Source organism: Ursus americanus, chromosome 33, assembly GCF_024610735.1.
Source record: "Ursus americanus isolate L20-20 chromosome 33, mUrsAme1.1.p, whole genome shotgun sequence".
Taxonomy (NCBI): Eukaryota; Metazoa; Chordata; class Mammalia; order Carnivora; family Ursidae; genus Ursus; species Ursus americanus.
Genome location: NC_142159.1, coordinates 9,185,735 through 9,199,173, shown reverse-complemented (window position 1 = coordinate 9,199,173; position 13,439 = coordinate 9,185,735). Strand labels below are relative to the sequence as shown.

General features: G+C 57.2%; 1 protein-coding gene across 4 annotated transcripts in view; it reads left to right on the top strand.

The window, feature by feature from the left end:
- The window catches only part of PTPRU (protein tyrosine phosphatase receptor type U), a 77,204-nt gene that overhangs the window by 3,663 nt on the left and 60,102 nt on the right, over nt 1-13,439 (top strand). For all 4 annotated transcript variants that reach the window (XM_045782227.2, XM_045782226.2, XM_087858608.1 and 1 more), the window contains exon 2: nt 11,873-12,004. In XM_045782227.2, coding sequence (XP_045638183.1) covers nt 11,873-12,004 — 132 coding nt within the window. The remainder of the gene's footprint in view (nt 1-11,872; nt 12,005-13,439) is intronic.

Sequence of the window (13,439 nt, the reverse complement as noted above, 5' to 3'; positions counted from 1 at the left end):
CGGAGACTGAAGGGAGTGGTCTCCTGCCTGTCATCCCCTCCCCCACCCCAGCTTCCCCTCTGCCTCCAACCCCCGACCCCCCAGCAGCTGGCAGGGCCTGTCCTGCCCCCAGGCTCAGCCTTTGTGCTGGAGGCCTCAGCAGGTGGTGAGAGGCATCCAGTCCCAACCGTCAGTTTGAGCTGAGCGTCTTGGGAGGAGGGAGGGCAGGCCCTGCATTGGGAGGGGGAGACTCCCTCAGTTCTGTGTCCCAGATCTTGGAGTAGGCAGGTGGGGTCACAACCTGGGTGCTGACTGCTTGTGAGCTCCAGGGAGGGGAGGGGAGCGGCTCCCTGTAGTGACCGCTGCAGGTGGGGTTGTGGGAGGCTGGCTGAGGTGTGTGCCGGTGTGATCCTGGCATCTGGGCAGTCAGAATGGGGTGAGGGGTGTGTGTGTGTGTGTGTGTGTGTGTGTGTGTGTGTGAGAGTGATTGTATGATTGTAGCCTGGGGCACAGGACATATGTGTGGCTTGTCAGGGTGTCTGGCCATCTGGTTACCCTGCGTGGCAGGATCTGAGTCTGGAATAGGGAGGTGACCAGCTGTTTGGATCCCTGGGGAGCCTGCTGCTAGGGTGTCTTGGTATCTAAGGGTCAAATTCCTGGAGTTTGAGTGCAGACCTGTTTGGGTGGGTGGCATCTCAGTAACTAGGTGTGGGTGTCCCAGGACCAGGCTGTGGGAGGCTCAGGGTGTGCCAGCCTAAGGATGGCCTAGTGTCTCTGGATCCGGAGGTGGGTGTACCCAGGTGTCTGGCAGTCCTCGGGTTCATGGGTGTACAAGTACAGGAGTGTTTCTGTGTTGTGTCCACGTGTGGGGCTGAGTACTTGGGTGTCTGGGTGTGGGGTTCCCCAGTGTCTGGATATCAGAGTGTGGAGGTATCTGTATCCAGCAACAGGGTCTCCATGCATTAGAGTATCCAGGTGTGTGTGAGTCTGGGTGTGTGGTGCCCTGGGGTGGGGGTTTCTGTCTCTAGGGTGTGCATGTGTCGGGTAGGGAGTGTCCGGTGACTGTGTGCAGCTACGTACCAGGGCCTCTGCCACTCAGCTTCTGATGCCCCCTTCCCTGGGGGGTTGTCTCCCGATCTCCCTTCAGACCCCAAGGCCAGGAGCCTCTGTGGAAGGCCCCAGTGGTTCTGCTGCTCCATGGTTAGCCAGTCTAGTGCTGACTCTCGATAGAACTTCCTACCAATAGAACTCACAACGATGGAAATATTTTTCCAATATAGGGTCACTGATTCACGTGTGATTATTACATTTAAGTTGATTAAAATTCATGAAAATACAAACCAGTCCCTCAGTCACACTTGCCACATCTCAAGTCCTCAAGAATCTCGTGTCGCCAGTGGCTGTGTTGGTGGGTGCAGGTAGCGGACGTTTGGATCTGGGCAGAAATCCTATGGACAGGGCTGTCCTGGAGGTGTGAGGCCCGGATACCTCAAGGGGTGGAAGTGGGCTCATTGAACTATCACTCAGCAGCCACTGAAGAAGGTGTTGTCGAATCCATGTCCCCTTCCTCCCAGCCCATCATTTCTTGCCTGGACCATTGCAGTAGCCCTCCTTGGTCTCCACTCTGCCGTCAACTCCGCAGCACTTCCAGCACCTGTGACCTGAATGCGCTCTCGAGGGCAGACCTGGGATGCTGCCACTCCCTTGCCCCAAGCCCAAGGCTCTCCAGCACCCAAAACCCAAACCCTATAGGATGCGCACCTCACTTTCCGAAACAGCTTCATGTTTATGCATGTTCTGCCTTGACCGTGCTCCCCCTTGTCCACCTTATGATCCAGGATCACCAGGCCAGTGCTGGTCCCAGAACCCGCCAGGCCCTTTCACACCCCTCTGCCCTTGCACATGCTGTGCCTTCTGCCCAGAATGCCTCTCCCGCCCTTCTCACCTCATGGGGGCCTGCTGACTGGCCCAGCCTCAGAGTCCAGCTCTGTCACTCCTCCAGGGATGCTCCCCACTTCCCCACCCCCTTGCACGGTTTTTCAGATTTCTCCCATAAGGCACATAGGGCAGGACGGCTTGCTGAGTTGTTTTCCATTTTCTTTGCCCACCAGGCAGAAAGCCCCCTGAAGGCTGGGCTGGGTCTTTGTCATTTCCTGTCCCCAGGGGTTTGTATATGGCTGGTGCTCTCTCCGTGTTTGCACTGCTGTGAACCCAGGGTACACAGGGAAGGCCTGGAGCAGGTGGAGGATGGAGCTGGGCTCTGGAGGGCTGTCACAGATGGGGGCCAGTGTGCTCCGTGGGCTTGCTCAGGGCATTGCAGCCAGTGCCTGCAGAATGGCTGGGGGAGGGCTCCTGAGGTGGACGACTCAAAAGAGGCTGTTGGCCGGCTCAGGAAGTCTTGGGCAGAGTCCCAGGGTGCAGATCCCAGGACCTAGTGGCGAATCAGAAGGGACGTGGAGACCAGGAACTCAGAAGGGTCCCTGAGGTTTTGGAGTGGAGTACAGAAGCTGGGTGGAAGGACTGGGATGGGGAAATTGGGAAGGGGTGTGGCTGGGGATATTTGATGACCAAGATCACAGTTGGGGGCAGAGTAACAGCTGGGGGATGGGGGACAACTGGGGATGGGAGATAATGAGCGATGAAGATATATCTGGAGGCTGGGGACAGCTGGGGCCGAGGGGACAGGTGGAATTGGGGGGACAGCTGAAGGTTGGGGGACAGATGGAGGATGGAGAGAACAGGGGGGCCTGGGGCAGTTGAGGGATAAGGGGTGACAACTGGGGGCACCTGGGTGGCTCAGTCGGTTGAGCATCCGACTCTTGATTTTGGCTCAGGTTAGGATCTCAGGATCATGAGATCGAGCCCTGTGTGGGTCTCTGCACTGAGTGTGGAACATGTTTAAGATTCTCTCTCCCTCTGCTCCTCCCCTGCCACCACCCCCCCCACCCCGGGTTGCACACATGCGCACTCTTTTTTTTCTCCTTCAAAAAAAAAAGAGGTGACGACTGGGAGGTGTCAGAAAGCTATGTGGGTGACAAGGATAGATGGGTCTCAGCTGAGAGAGTGGGGGATACGTTGCTCAGAATGTGTCTGCATGTGTGGACGTGTGCACCCTTGGGTCACACATGTGTGTAAACATGTGTTTTACCTCCAGTGTGGTTAAGAGCACGGGCTCTGGGTTCTAATTCCAGCTCCACCACTAGCTGTCTAATACCCGGGCAAGTTACTTGACCTTTCTGGGTCTTTAGTGTTTTCATCTGTGACACTGGGGTAGTTATAGAATGCAGTGCATGGAGTTGCCGTGAGGACATATTTTATATACGTAGGTGTATAGTTAGAACAGACCTGCCACCTAGTAAGAATGTAAGTGCTAACAGTTATTAAGCCCGTGTGTGTAAGTGTGCAGGCATCCTGTGTGCTCAGAAAAGTTTGTTTCTGGCTTCTGATGAAGTCTGGGCCCCGGAGGGGGTGGTGGTGGGGAGGGCTGCGGTGACCAAGCCAGGTTGGTTGGATCTGGCTCGCCTCTCACATCCTCCGTGCTGTTCTTCATCCCACTTCCTGCTCACCCTGTACCAGGGCTAGTCCAATAGATCTCCCTCTCCGTCTCTGCCCTGTCCTGCCCCGCACCGCCCTGCCCTGGGCTGGGGGCCAGGGGATGTGCTTTGATTGCCCAAAAGCTTTTCAGCAGAATCAGAATTCATTGTCTGCCTGCCAGCACGCGGGGCCCTGCTCAGATAGAAATACCTGGACAATGTGCTCAGTTCTGGCTGCCCAGCCCATGGACAGCACTGGCTTCATCCTGTGCCCTTGGAGAGTCACTGGGGCGGAAGATGCTAGGGTTTGGGGGACGGGGTGGAGGGAAGTCCACAGGGCAGACGAGGTCTCGTCTCCAACCCGTGGATTAGCCAGCCCAGACCGGCAGCGCTGGAGGCACAGCGTTTTCCAGGAGTCTGGGCGTCCCTGCTGTCCAGTGCATCACAGTGGGCGCGACCTCCCTGCGTGGCGTTGGCTGTGTGCCGCGTCTTTGTCTTACGTTCGTAACTACTCTGCATCACGGCGCTGGTCTGCTGCGGGCATATGCTCTCCGGGGTTCCTGGGCCCAGCACCTCAGGACCGGGCCCCCGCATCGCGTCCTGGCCCTACCCCGCATCTCAGCCCTGCCCTGCAAGACCATGCTGGGATTCTGCATTGCACTGGCTGTGCGAACCCTCCTGTGGGTCTGTGCGCTCCCCCTCGGCCTCGTCCCCTTGTCCTGCACCGCCATCCCGCACATGTCCTGCCATTTGTGTCTTTGCGACTCTTGTCTGTGCTGGATCACTCTACCAGATGTCACTGTGGCACCAGGAAGGTGGACTGTCCTGAGTTTCTGGTAGAGCCCCTCACACTGCCCCATGGCCTGGAGCCCACACTTGGCTTTCTGTGGCCACACTGCATGTTTGTCTCGTAGAGCATTTCTGTTCTGCGCTGCGCTGTCTCATGGGGCAGGGTGCGTGGTGCTGGGCTTGTGGACTCTCTGGGGATTTGGGGCTCACTGCTAGCATTCCACCACTGCGCTGTGCCAACAGATGGCATGCAGCCGCCACACTGGCCCTCTGCGTCACGTGGTGTCTCGGCATGGCTCTGCACTGCGCTGGGTATGTGGCCTTTCCCAGTCTCTGGGTACAGCTGCTCGGCACTCTACTAACACAGCGCCCCTTTGCCTCACGTGGCGCTTCAGTCCCGCTTTACTGCATGGCGCGCGCTGGATAGGTGCCCTCTGGCTAAGCCTTTCACACGCCGCTGCACCATGGCCACCACCATGCTGCCCCTTATGGCGTCTCAGCCTTTCTTGGGATTCCCGCTGCAGAGTTCTGCTAGTGCCCTTTCCCCCAGGTTTCTGCTGGCAGCCACAGTTGAGCAACATCTTTGCCTCGAGCGCCTGCCCTGCATGCACCTCTCCCCTACATTGCACACTGCTCAGGGAGTCTGGACTCACACTGTGGCTTGGAGCCGCTTTGTTGGGCTCTGGGACCGGCTTGGGTTTTTGCGGGTAGTGCCTCTGCGCCGTACCCAGCATTGCACACTGCTCAGGGAGTCTGGACTCACACTGTGGCTTGGAGCTGCTTTGTTGGGCTCTGGGACCGGCTTGGGTTTTTGCGGGTAGTGCCTCTGCGCCGTACCCAGCATTGCACCTGCATGTCTGTGCACAGCACGGGTTACTGCTGAGCCTTTACCTGCACTGCACGTGCTCACGGTTGGGTTCTGTGCACTCCACTGGATTTTAGCAGCCCAGAGCCCTTGCATTGAATTCACTGTTCTTGCCCAGCATTTCTGTGCCACTTTCTACCCCTACCCTTGAGTCAACACCTGCTCCGCTCCTGGGGACTATATTGAGCTTGTATTCTGGACTAGGCTTCCATACCCAGTGGTTCCTTCCGTGCCACACCACACCCTTCCCACCCCTGTGCCTCTGTGCTGTGTGCCTACAGCGGACACATGCTTGTGGTGAGGTCACGGAGCACCAGCCATGTGCCTGGCCCTGCGCTGGTGTCTGGAGAGGGAGAAGAACCGGTAGGGTTTGAACTTGGCCCCTGGCATTCTTCCGTGCACCGGTCACATAGCACCGAGCACCAGCCCCGTGTGCCATTGGATGCGCTGGCCTGGTGCGCTGGGCCTCCGCGCAGCCCTGGGTCCGGCCCACGATGGATGTGGCATCTCTGCGCTGCTTCCACCGTGCCGCTCCGGGGGTTAGTACCGGGGTCCGGGCACGCCGTGTGCTCTGCTCCCCTATGGCGTATGAGTGCATTCCGCCTCTGTACCGTGCAGAGCTGCTGCACTGCGCCCCCAGCACAGCACACCGTGGCACCACGTAGTCCTCTGTCTCCATGGACCGCAATGAAAGGACAGATTTGCACACCACCTGGGTTTGTGCGTGGCCCTCCGCCTCTCTGCTCGGCCGCATTCTGTTTTGATATGGCACAGAGCATCTGCACTGCAGGGGTCTGTGTTCTCTTTGCCCCCTGTGCCTCTGCGCGGTGCAGCTCCCCATTCAGCCCTTTGCCTCTCTCAGGGGCCAGGCCCTGCCCCGTGCCTTCCCCTCCTCCCACCAACATGGTGGCCCTACCAGGAACCTTGGGATTTGCCGTGCATAGTGATCAGGGAGACGGGAGTGCGTCTGGCCTAAGTTTCCCCTGCTGTAGTTGGCTTCCTTCTATCCTCAGTGAAGGTGGAAGGATGTTGACATCGCTGGGCCCCGTGTTGGCTCCTGGAGGGGGTACCAGCTCAGCTTTTTCGGTCTGTGGTCCTGCCCTGAGTGATCTTCCTGGCTGCAGTCATGCTGAATCCTGGGTGATTAGAAGATGGTGCCCCTTGCCCTTAATTAATTACTCATTGGTTATCCAGGGCTCTGGAGAACAGCTCCAGGAAACCTGGGCTGAGGTTGGATGTATCGATCTGGGCAAGTAAAGCAGTGAAATGGGCTGGGCCAGGTGTCTGGGTTGGAGTCATGGTGCTTGAGCCTGTGTAGGGTTGGTTGGGGTCAGCCTAGTTGGGATCAGGGGGTTGATAAGTCTAGCCACTGTTGGCCATCTACCATACACAGGGCTTGGGGATGGGGTTCGGAGGCCAGTCTCTCTGACCCTAGGAAAGGAGAAGGTGGGGTTGGACGGACCTGACATGGAGCTGTAGTGTGGGCGGAGAACACAGGATAGGGCTGGGTGGGACAAGCATGTCCACTGGTGAGGTCACTGTTGGTTCCAGGGTTGGGCTGGGCTACCTAGAATAGGGATGTGGCTTCAGATGATGCAATAGACCAGGGCTATCACTGGGGCTGTATTTGGTTTCCCTGGGCCAGGGTTGGGGCTGTGCCTATAATTGGCTATGATCCCAGCCCCCAAGCTTGCAGTCTGTCGGGAGAAGTTTTGTTTCTCCTGGGGCCACCCTTGGGAACTGGATGCTCTACTGACAAACCAAAGAGAACAAAGATCTCATTGCAAACAAATTCTGTTTACCTAGGGTCCTTCAGAAAGCACCGGTGGTGGCTGGCAGCCACACTTGGCACAGAGCACCATTCCCTGTCTGGTGGGGAGGAGTCTGGTGCCCACACACACACACACACACACACGCACACACACGCACAACTCCCTGCCACCCCAGCGTGTATACTCACCTCCCCTGTAGGCACATGCTCATCACTGAGTATCCCCATATACCTCTGCACGGGAATCTACACCCCCACACCCCCAACTTCACAGCACACTGCCTGGGGGACCCACCCTTGGAGACCCATGCCCATCCTCACGTGCTTCTGCCCCATAGTGTCTCTCTGCCCTCTCGTTATTCTTGCTCATGTGCATATCACCCAAATGGAACCAGAATTCTAGAGGTGGAAGTGGCCGTAGAGGTCACCTGGGTCCCCATTCTCATTTCATAGGTGAAGCAGAGATTCAGAGAGGGCAAGTCGCCTGCTGCAGGTTCCACAGGGGTTAGAGGCTCAGCAGGAGTTAGATCCAGGTCTCCTGCCTCCCAGCTGAGTGCCCAGGAGTCGGTACCAGGCTATCACCGTCACAGCCATGTATGCGCGCGCGCGCGCACACACACACACACACACACACACACACACACACACTTCGACATATGGAAACACATGCACATGGAGAGGCGGAGACCCTCATGCTGGGGAGACCCCTTTCCCACACTCTGACTCTTCCCGCTGAGGTTGCTTTGCCCCTTACATCGCCCCATCCGGAGCCCAGCCGGATGTGGATAAGCCATCCTCCTGCCTTCCCAAATTGTGGCTGACGGTTGCCTCAGCAACCGCCTGCCAGATTGGGGAGATTAGCTGAGGAATGTAGCTGGGCCAGTTTGAGCTGAGGCTGGGGGAACCGGTGGGGGTCCTGGGCTGATTGAGCCCACCCTCTCTGGGAGGCCAGGGCAGAGATGGGGTAGCCATGGCGGGCTCTGGTGTTCTCCCTGGCCCCAGCCTGGCTGAGACTGTGTCCCTGAGGTTTGGACTCGGCTGGGGGAAGGGAGCATGGGGCTGGGTGTCTGCGTGTTGTGCATTTCTCCGGGTGTGACTAGAGTGTGTGCCGTTTGCATCTAGGAGGGGAACCGGAGGCTCCTTGCCTTCCTGACATCTGACTGTGGACCCCATGGGGCTTGTCCCCCTGAGCTAGCTCCCTCCTGAGCCTGTGTGCCCTCAGGAGAACCCGCCTGCCCTCCTCCTGGCGCAGAGGGTGTATCATGGTCTCACCGGCAGCCTGCCCGAACACCTACTTGGCTTCCCAATTCTAAATGAGGCCAGACTTCTCACCTGGACACGTAAGGCCCTCCCTGCTCCGGCCCCAGCCTTCCTTTCTCCAGCCTTCTCTCCCGTGGCTTGGGTCAGTCTGCGCCCCCCTCTGTGCTCTGGGCTGACTGTGTGTTTATTCCCTGCCCTCCTTCGCTTCTGCTGGGCCTTTGCCTGAGATATCCTTCCGCCCATCTCTTCTGGCCAGAATGATAACCATCTTTCCAGGCTCTGCTCAGACGCACCCATCTCCAGAAAGTCTTTCTCCTGGATCCCCCTTGTGGCCTTGACCCTTCTCTGCTTTGTCTTACTGTCATCCTCACGCAGACTGGGAGGTCCCTGAGGGCAGGGCAGAATCTTAATCATCCCTGTGCCTTCAATACTATCAGCCTGGGACCTGCTTTGGACTTTCAGTGGAAAGATTTCCTGGGAATGGAACTGAATTATCACCTGTGGCTAGCAGGACACCAGGGCCTTATTTTGTCCGGACCTGATCTCCTTGAATAAAGATAGGTGACTTAAATCCCAGCTTCTGGGACTTAGAGTGTGGCCTTGGGCAAGCCACCTCATCTCTCTGTGTCTCAGCTTCCATGTGTAAAACAGGAATAATAATAGTACCTACCTTATGAATTACTGTGGAGTTTCATGGGCATAGGTGGACATGATGGCAAGGGGCAGCCGTCTCCTGGTGGTGTTGACGGGTGTGTGCATGTCTGTGGCCCAGGTCTGTGCTGATGGAGTCAAGACGGATTCCCTGCTACCAGGCTTGCTCTGAATCCAAAGTCTCATCGAACCACTCCCCTCCCCCCAGGCTGGTGGCCTCCTACAGAGGCTGGTGGCCTCCTGCAGGAGCTGGGTCTCTAGCAGGAGCTGGGGCTTGGCTTTGGGGCTGTGGATCCTGAACCATCCAGACTGGAGGGGATAGGGTTTTCCCCAGGACCTAGGAGGCCTGATTGTTCCCACCCCGGAGTAAGCTGGGGAGAATGTGGTGATGGGGCTCTCACTGAGGAGCCTGGACCCAGAGATGATATCCCCTAAGGGTTGTGGTTGGAATTGGGCCTGGCCCAGAGAGGCACAGGGCTGAGGGTGGACATGGACCAGGGAGAGGCAGTCATTGTACCTAAGGGGACACTGTGGAGGGGGGAGTTACCCTGGCTGAGATCAGTTGTAGGAGTCATTTGGCAGAGGTCAGGGTTAGCTGGTCTGGGGTCAGTCAGGCAATCTGGTGGTCATTCTGGTTGAAGTCAGATGGTCTGGATGGTGTTGGGGCCGCTATGGCCAGGGATAATCAGCTGGGGGCCACTCTGGGTGAGGTCAGTCTGTCTGGGGGCCACTGACCCAGGTCAGTCAGTCTGGGAGTTACTTTGGCTGAGGTCACATGGTCTTTAGGGCCCATCTGACCAGGTCAGTCTGGGAGTCCTAATAGCTCACATGGCCTGGCTGAGGATGGACAGGGGGAAGCCAAAGAGCTGGCACTCCCAGGCTTGTCCCAGGGCCATGGATGAGACATCCTTGGGCAGCTGCCTTGTACTTGGACCTGCCTCGTAAAGGACTAGGAAGGGCCTGAGCCCCATCCAGGCTCTAGATCCTGGGCTTCCCTTTCTGGCAATCCCTCTGCCTTAGGGAAGCCTTGGCTAAGAACCTCGGGAGCAGACTACAGACTCAGCTCAGGCTGAATGAAGTCAGCTGTCCCCTCCTACAGGAAGCCCTCCCTGACCATCCCTACTGGCCACGGCCTCCCTCTGTGCTGTGGGTCATTTTCTAGAGGGAGACTTGAGGCCTCCCCAGCACAGTTTGGGTTAAAATTTCCCTCCCACAGGCCACAGAGCATGATGCTGACTTGGGCTTTTCACACAAAGAGGCAAAGAGCGCAGCCCAGGTCCTGCTCCAGCTCTGGAGTGAGGCTTCTGTTGTTTCATCGCATCCACTCAGTGCCAGCCTCATGCCCACATCTCATTGTTTTCTACTCCGATGGGGTGCAGGAAGAGGAACGGGAGACCCCCCAACTGTGGCGAGCCCCTGCATGCCCGACTCTGCCGGGCGTGTCTCCCTAGGCTACTTCATGTGCTCTGCATGACGACCTAGAGCGGTCCTTGCAGCAGGTGACACAGCAGAGCCCCCCAGAGTGGAGTCCCTGCTGCGGTGCAGGTGCCTGCCCGGCACATGGCCCTCAGTCTCGAGTTTCTCTTCTTTATTTCTCGTCCTTCCTTTTCTTGAGCCTGCAAAGCAGCTCGGTTGTGCTCCTTCTCATCGTGAAGGCAACACGGGCTCCCGTATCCGGCTGGTGCGGGTTCGAGTCCCATTCTGTGGCTCAGGTGGGCTCCAGTGGCGCCTGTGAGGGGCCGTTTCCTGAGAGCTTGCACATGCTAGGCCAGGTGATAGGTGGACCCCCGAGTAGCATCCCCGACAACCCTCTGTGCAGAGGTGGAAACTGAGGCTCGGGAACAGGAGAAGTGACTTGGCTACGGTCTCGAACATGGGTGGAAAATTGCAGAGTCAAGATTCAATCTCAAGGCCATCTAATGCCAAAGCCCGCTCACGTCTCCACCATGTGCTACTGTGCACGGAGCCCTGTCAGATGGGGTGGCTGGCAGGTACCCTGCACCGGGCCTGGCCCGACGTGTCCCTGCTTCCTCACCACTTGGCCAGGCCTTCTCCCGGGTCCCTGATGCCTTGGACTGCCCGCGACGGGGCCGCCAGCACCGCGGTTTGGGAGTGAGAGTAGGGCCCAGTTTGCAGTTTCTTCCCCCATCAGTGGTGTTCGGACTTTACTAGGCGCTCGACTCAGGGCTCCAATGAGCTACTGAGAAACATGGACCTCATTACCGGGTACAGGACTTACATCCCTTTCTGCCCCACCTTCTTTCCCCCCTCCTCTTTTCCTTTCCACTGTCAATACTGGGTCCGGATCATGGGCCGCTGCTTCACTAGTCGTACGTGTGGCCCGTCCACGCAGGACTGTGCTTTTGCCCGTCCTGTGCCCACAGGCAGAGACCTGGCTAGGCGACTGGGTGATGAGTGAATGCCCCAGGCTCACCTGTTGGGCAGGAATCATAGGGGTCCCTGCTTCAGGACATGAGGCCTGAATGAGATGCCACGCCGAGAGCGGGTCGCTTGAGCCTTGCAGGGCTTGTGGTAAGCCCGAAATGGTTGGTGGCCATTGTTGTTACTGTAGAGACCATCGGGGCTGGCTTCGTGCATTCACGAGGTTCAGTCCTGAGCTGTGTGCCCGTAAGGCCTTAGTTTCCTCATACGTAAAATGAGGGGTAGTTCTAGACCTGATCTCATGAGTTGTGAGGCTCGAATGATGTAGTGATGATGTTCGCTAGTTTTCCTGGGGGAGGGTCTTTGGTGGGTGGTTGAGCAGTGTGGGGTCCTGGCGAGTTCTGGGGGGTGGGTGCGGTGGGGAGGTCTTGGTATTGTGTGGAGACAGTAAAAAGAGGGAAAGGGTTGGAGGACGGAGAGTTTTGTTGGAGGGAGGGAGCAGTGGGGAGAGGCCTTGAAGAGGGAGGGAAGGAGGGTGGGCTGGGGGGGAGGGGGCAGCGGGGGCGCCTGGAGGGCAGCCCCAGGAGTCCTCTGGCCAGCAGCCCTGCCCTAGCCCTGGCTAACCAGGCCCTGCCCTCACAGCCGGCTGCACTTTCGAGGAGGTGAGTGACCCGGCAGTGCCCTGCGAGTACAGCCAGGCCCAGTATGACGACTTCCAGTGGGAGGAAGTGCACGTCCACCCTGGTACCCGGTCTCCAGCGGACCTGCCCCACGGTGAGCCTACCATTCCCCTTTCTCTCCTTCTAGTTCTAGCCGCCTGCTGTGTGACCTCGGGCACGTTCCTTAACGTCTCTGGGTCTCATCTGCTTTTGCATCTGTAATGACATACATGATACTGTGAATGTGGGGCTCTGTGGACACTGTCCAGTTGTGTATATCAGGTAGTTTTACCTGCAAAATGGGTGCGGGTTCAAGCAATCAAAGACACTTACAGCTGTAAGTTAAAACCCACTTCCTGTTATTTCCCCTACAGCTTAGTTCGGGGTCCACCCTACTCCCATCAGGTGTTCCTAAGTCCTTCACCTTCAGGGAAGCTGTCTTCTCCCTGAGAGCCTCTGCATCCTTGTCTCTCAGAACTTGAAGGTGCTGATGGAGCAGTAGCACTGGGGGCTGGATGTGTGTAAAATCTTCCTTCCTCTGCCCCCTTCTTCCTGGAAGTCCCAGAACCTTCCCAATTTCTGCCTTGCTCTGCCCTGTTTCAGGATGAGACACTTAAATGGCATCATGAGCACTGGAGCGGGAGTCAGGAGTCTAATTACGTGGACTGTAGTACTGGCCTCCTACTTTGATGATGGCCCCCTAGTGTACTGGTTCCAGAATCATGAAGACTGGGCTTCAAATCCTGGCCTCATCACTTTACCAGCTGTGTGACTTTGGGCAAGTCACTTAACTTCTCTGAGCTTCCACAGTCTTAACTGTAAAGTGGAGAGCACAATAAACCATTTCATAGGGTTATTAGATACTGTCTACAAGGTGCATAACATGGGAATGGCATGTAGGTGTTCAATTAATGTTTAGTTGCTATCGTTGGAGGTATCTGAGGGGACTCAATTACCAGCACCCCCTTTACTGGGTACAGAATCAACTGGGCGTTCAGAAAAGGATAAGACAGATGGAGGCCAAATTATCAACTTTATTAGCTTCGGTTGGAAGACATAGCACAGTGTGAGAACAAATGGGCTTGCTGAGGGAACCCCAGAAGTAGACAGCTTTGGGACCTCCTCCCCTTTGCCCTGTCATAGTAGTGGGCCAGGCCCTTTGCTACTCAGCTCACAATATGGCTGCAGTTGCACCTGCTGTCAAGAGTTCAGGGAGGGGCAGCAAAAGTTCCCAGTGGTGAGGCCAAGACTTGAAGCAACTAGAGGGGCCTTGCACAGCCTGACACAGGCAGCCTTTAGGTTCACCTCCTACTGCTCACTTTACCTCCTGGAGGCCTCCCTGCCTCCCCCTTCTGTGCCTTTGCTCACGCTGTGCCCTCCCTGGGGCGTTCCTCTGTGCCTTTGCGCAAATGGTCCTCAGCTACTTGTTTGACCTCTGTGCTAATGGGTATCAGAGTCTCACCTGTATGACTGTGATCTATAAGGTGCCCACCGTGGCAGGGACCCTGTGTGGGCTCTGCCTCTCTCTCTCTCACACCTGCCGAGACAGG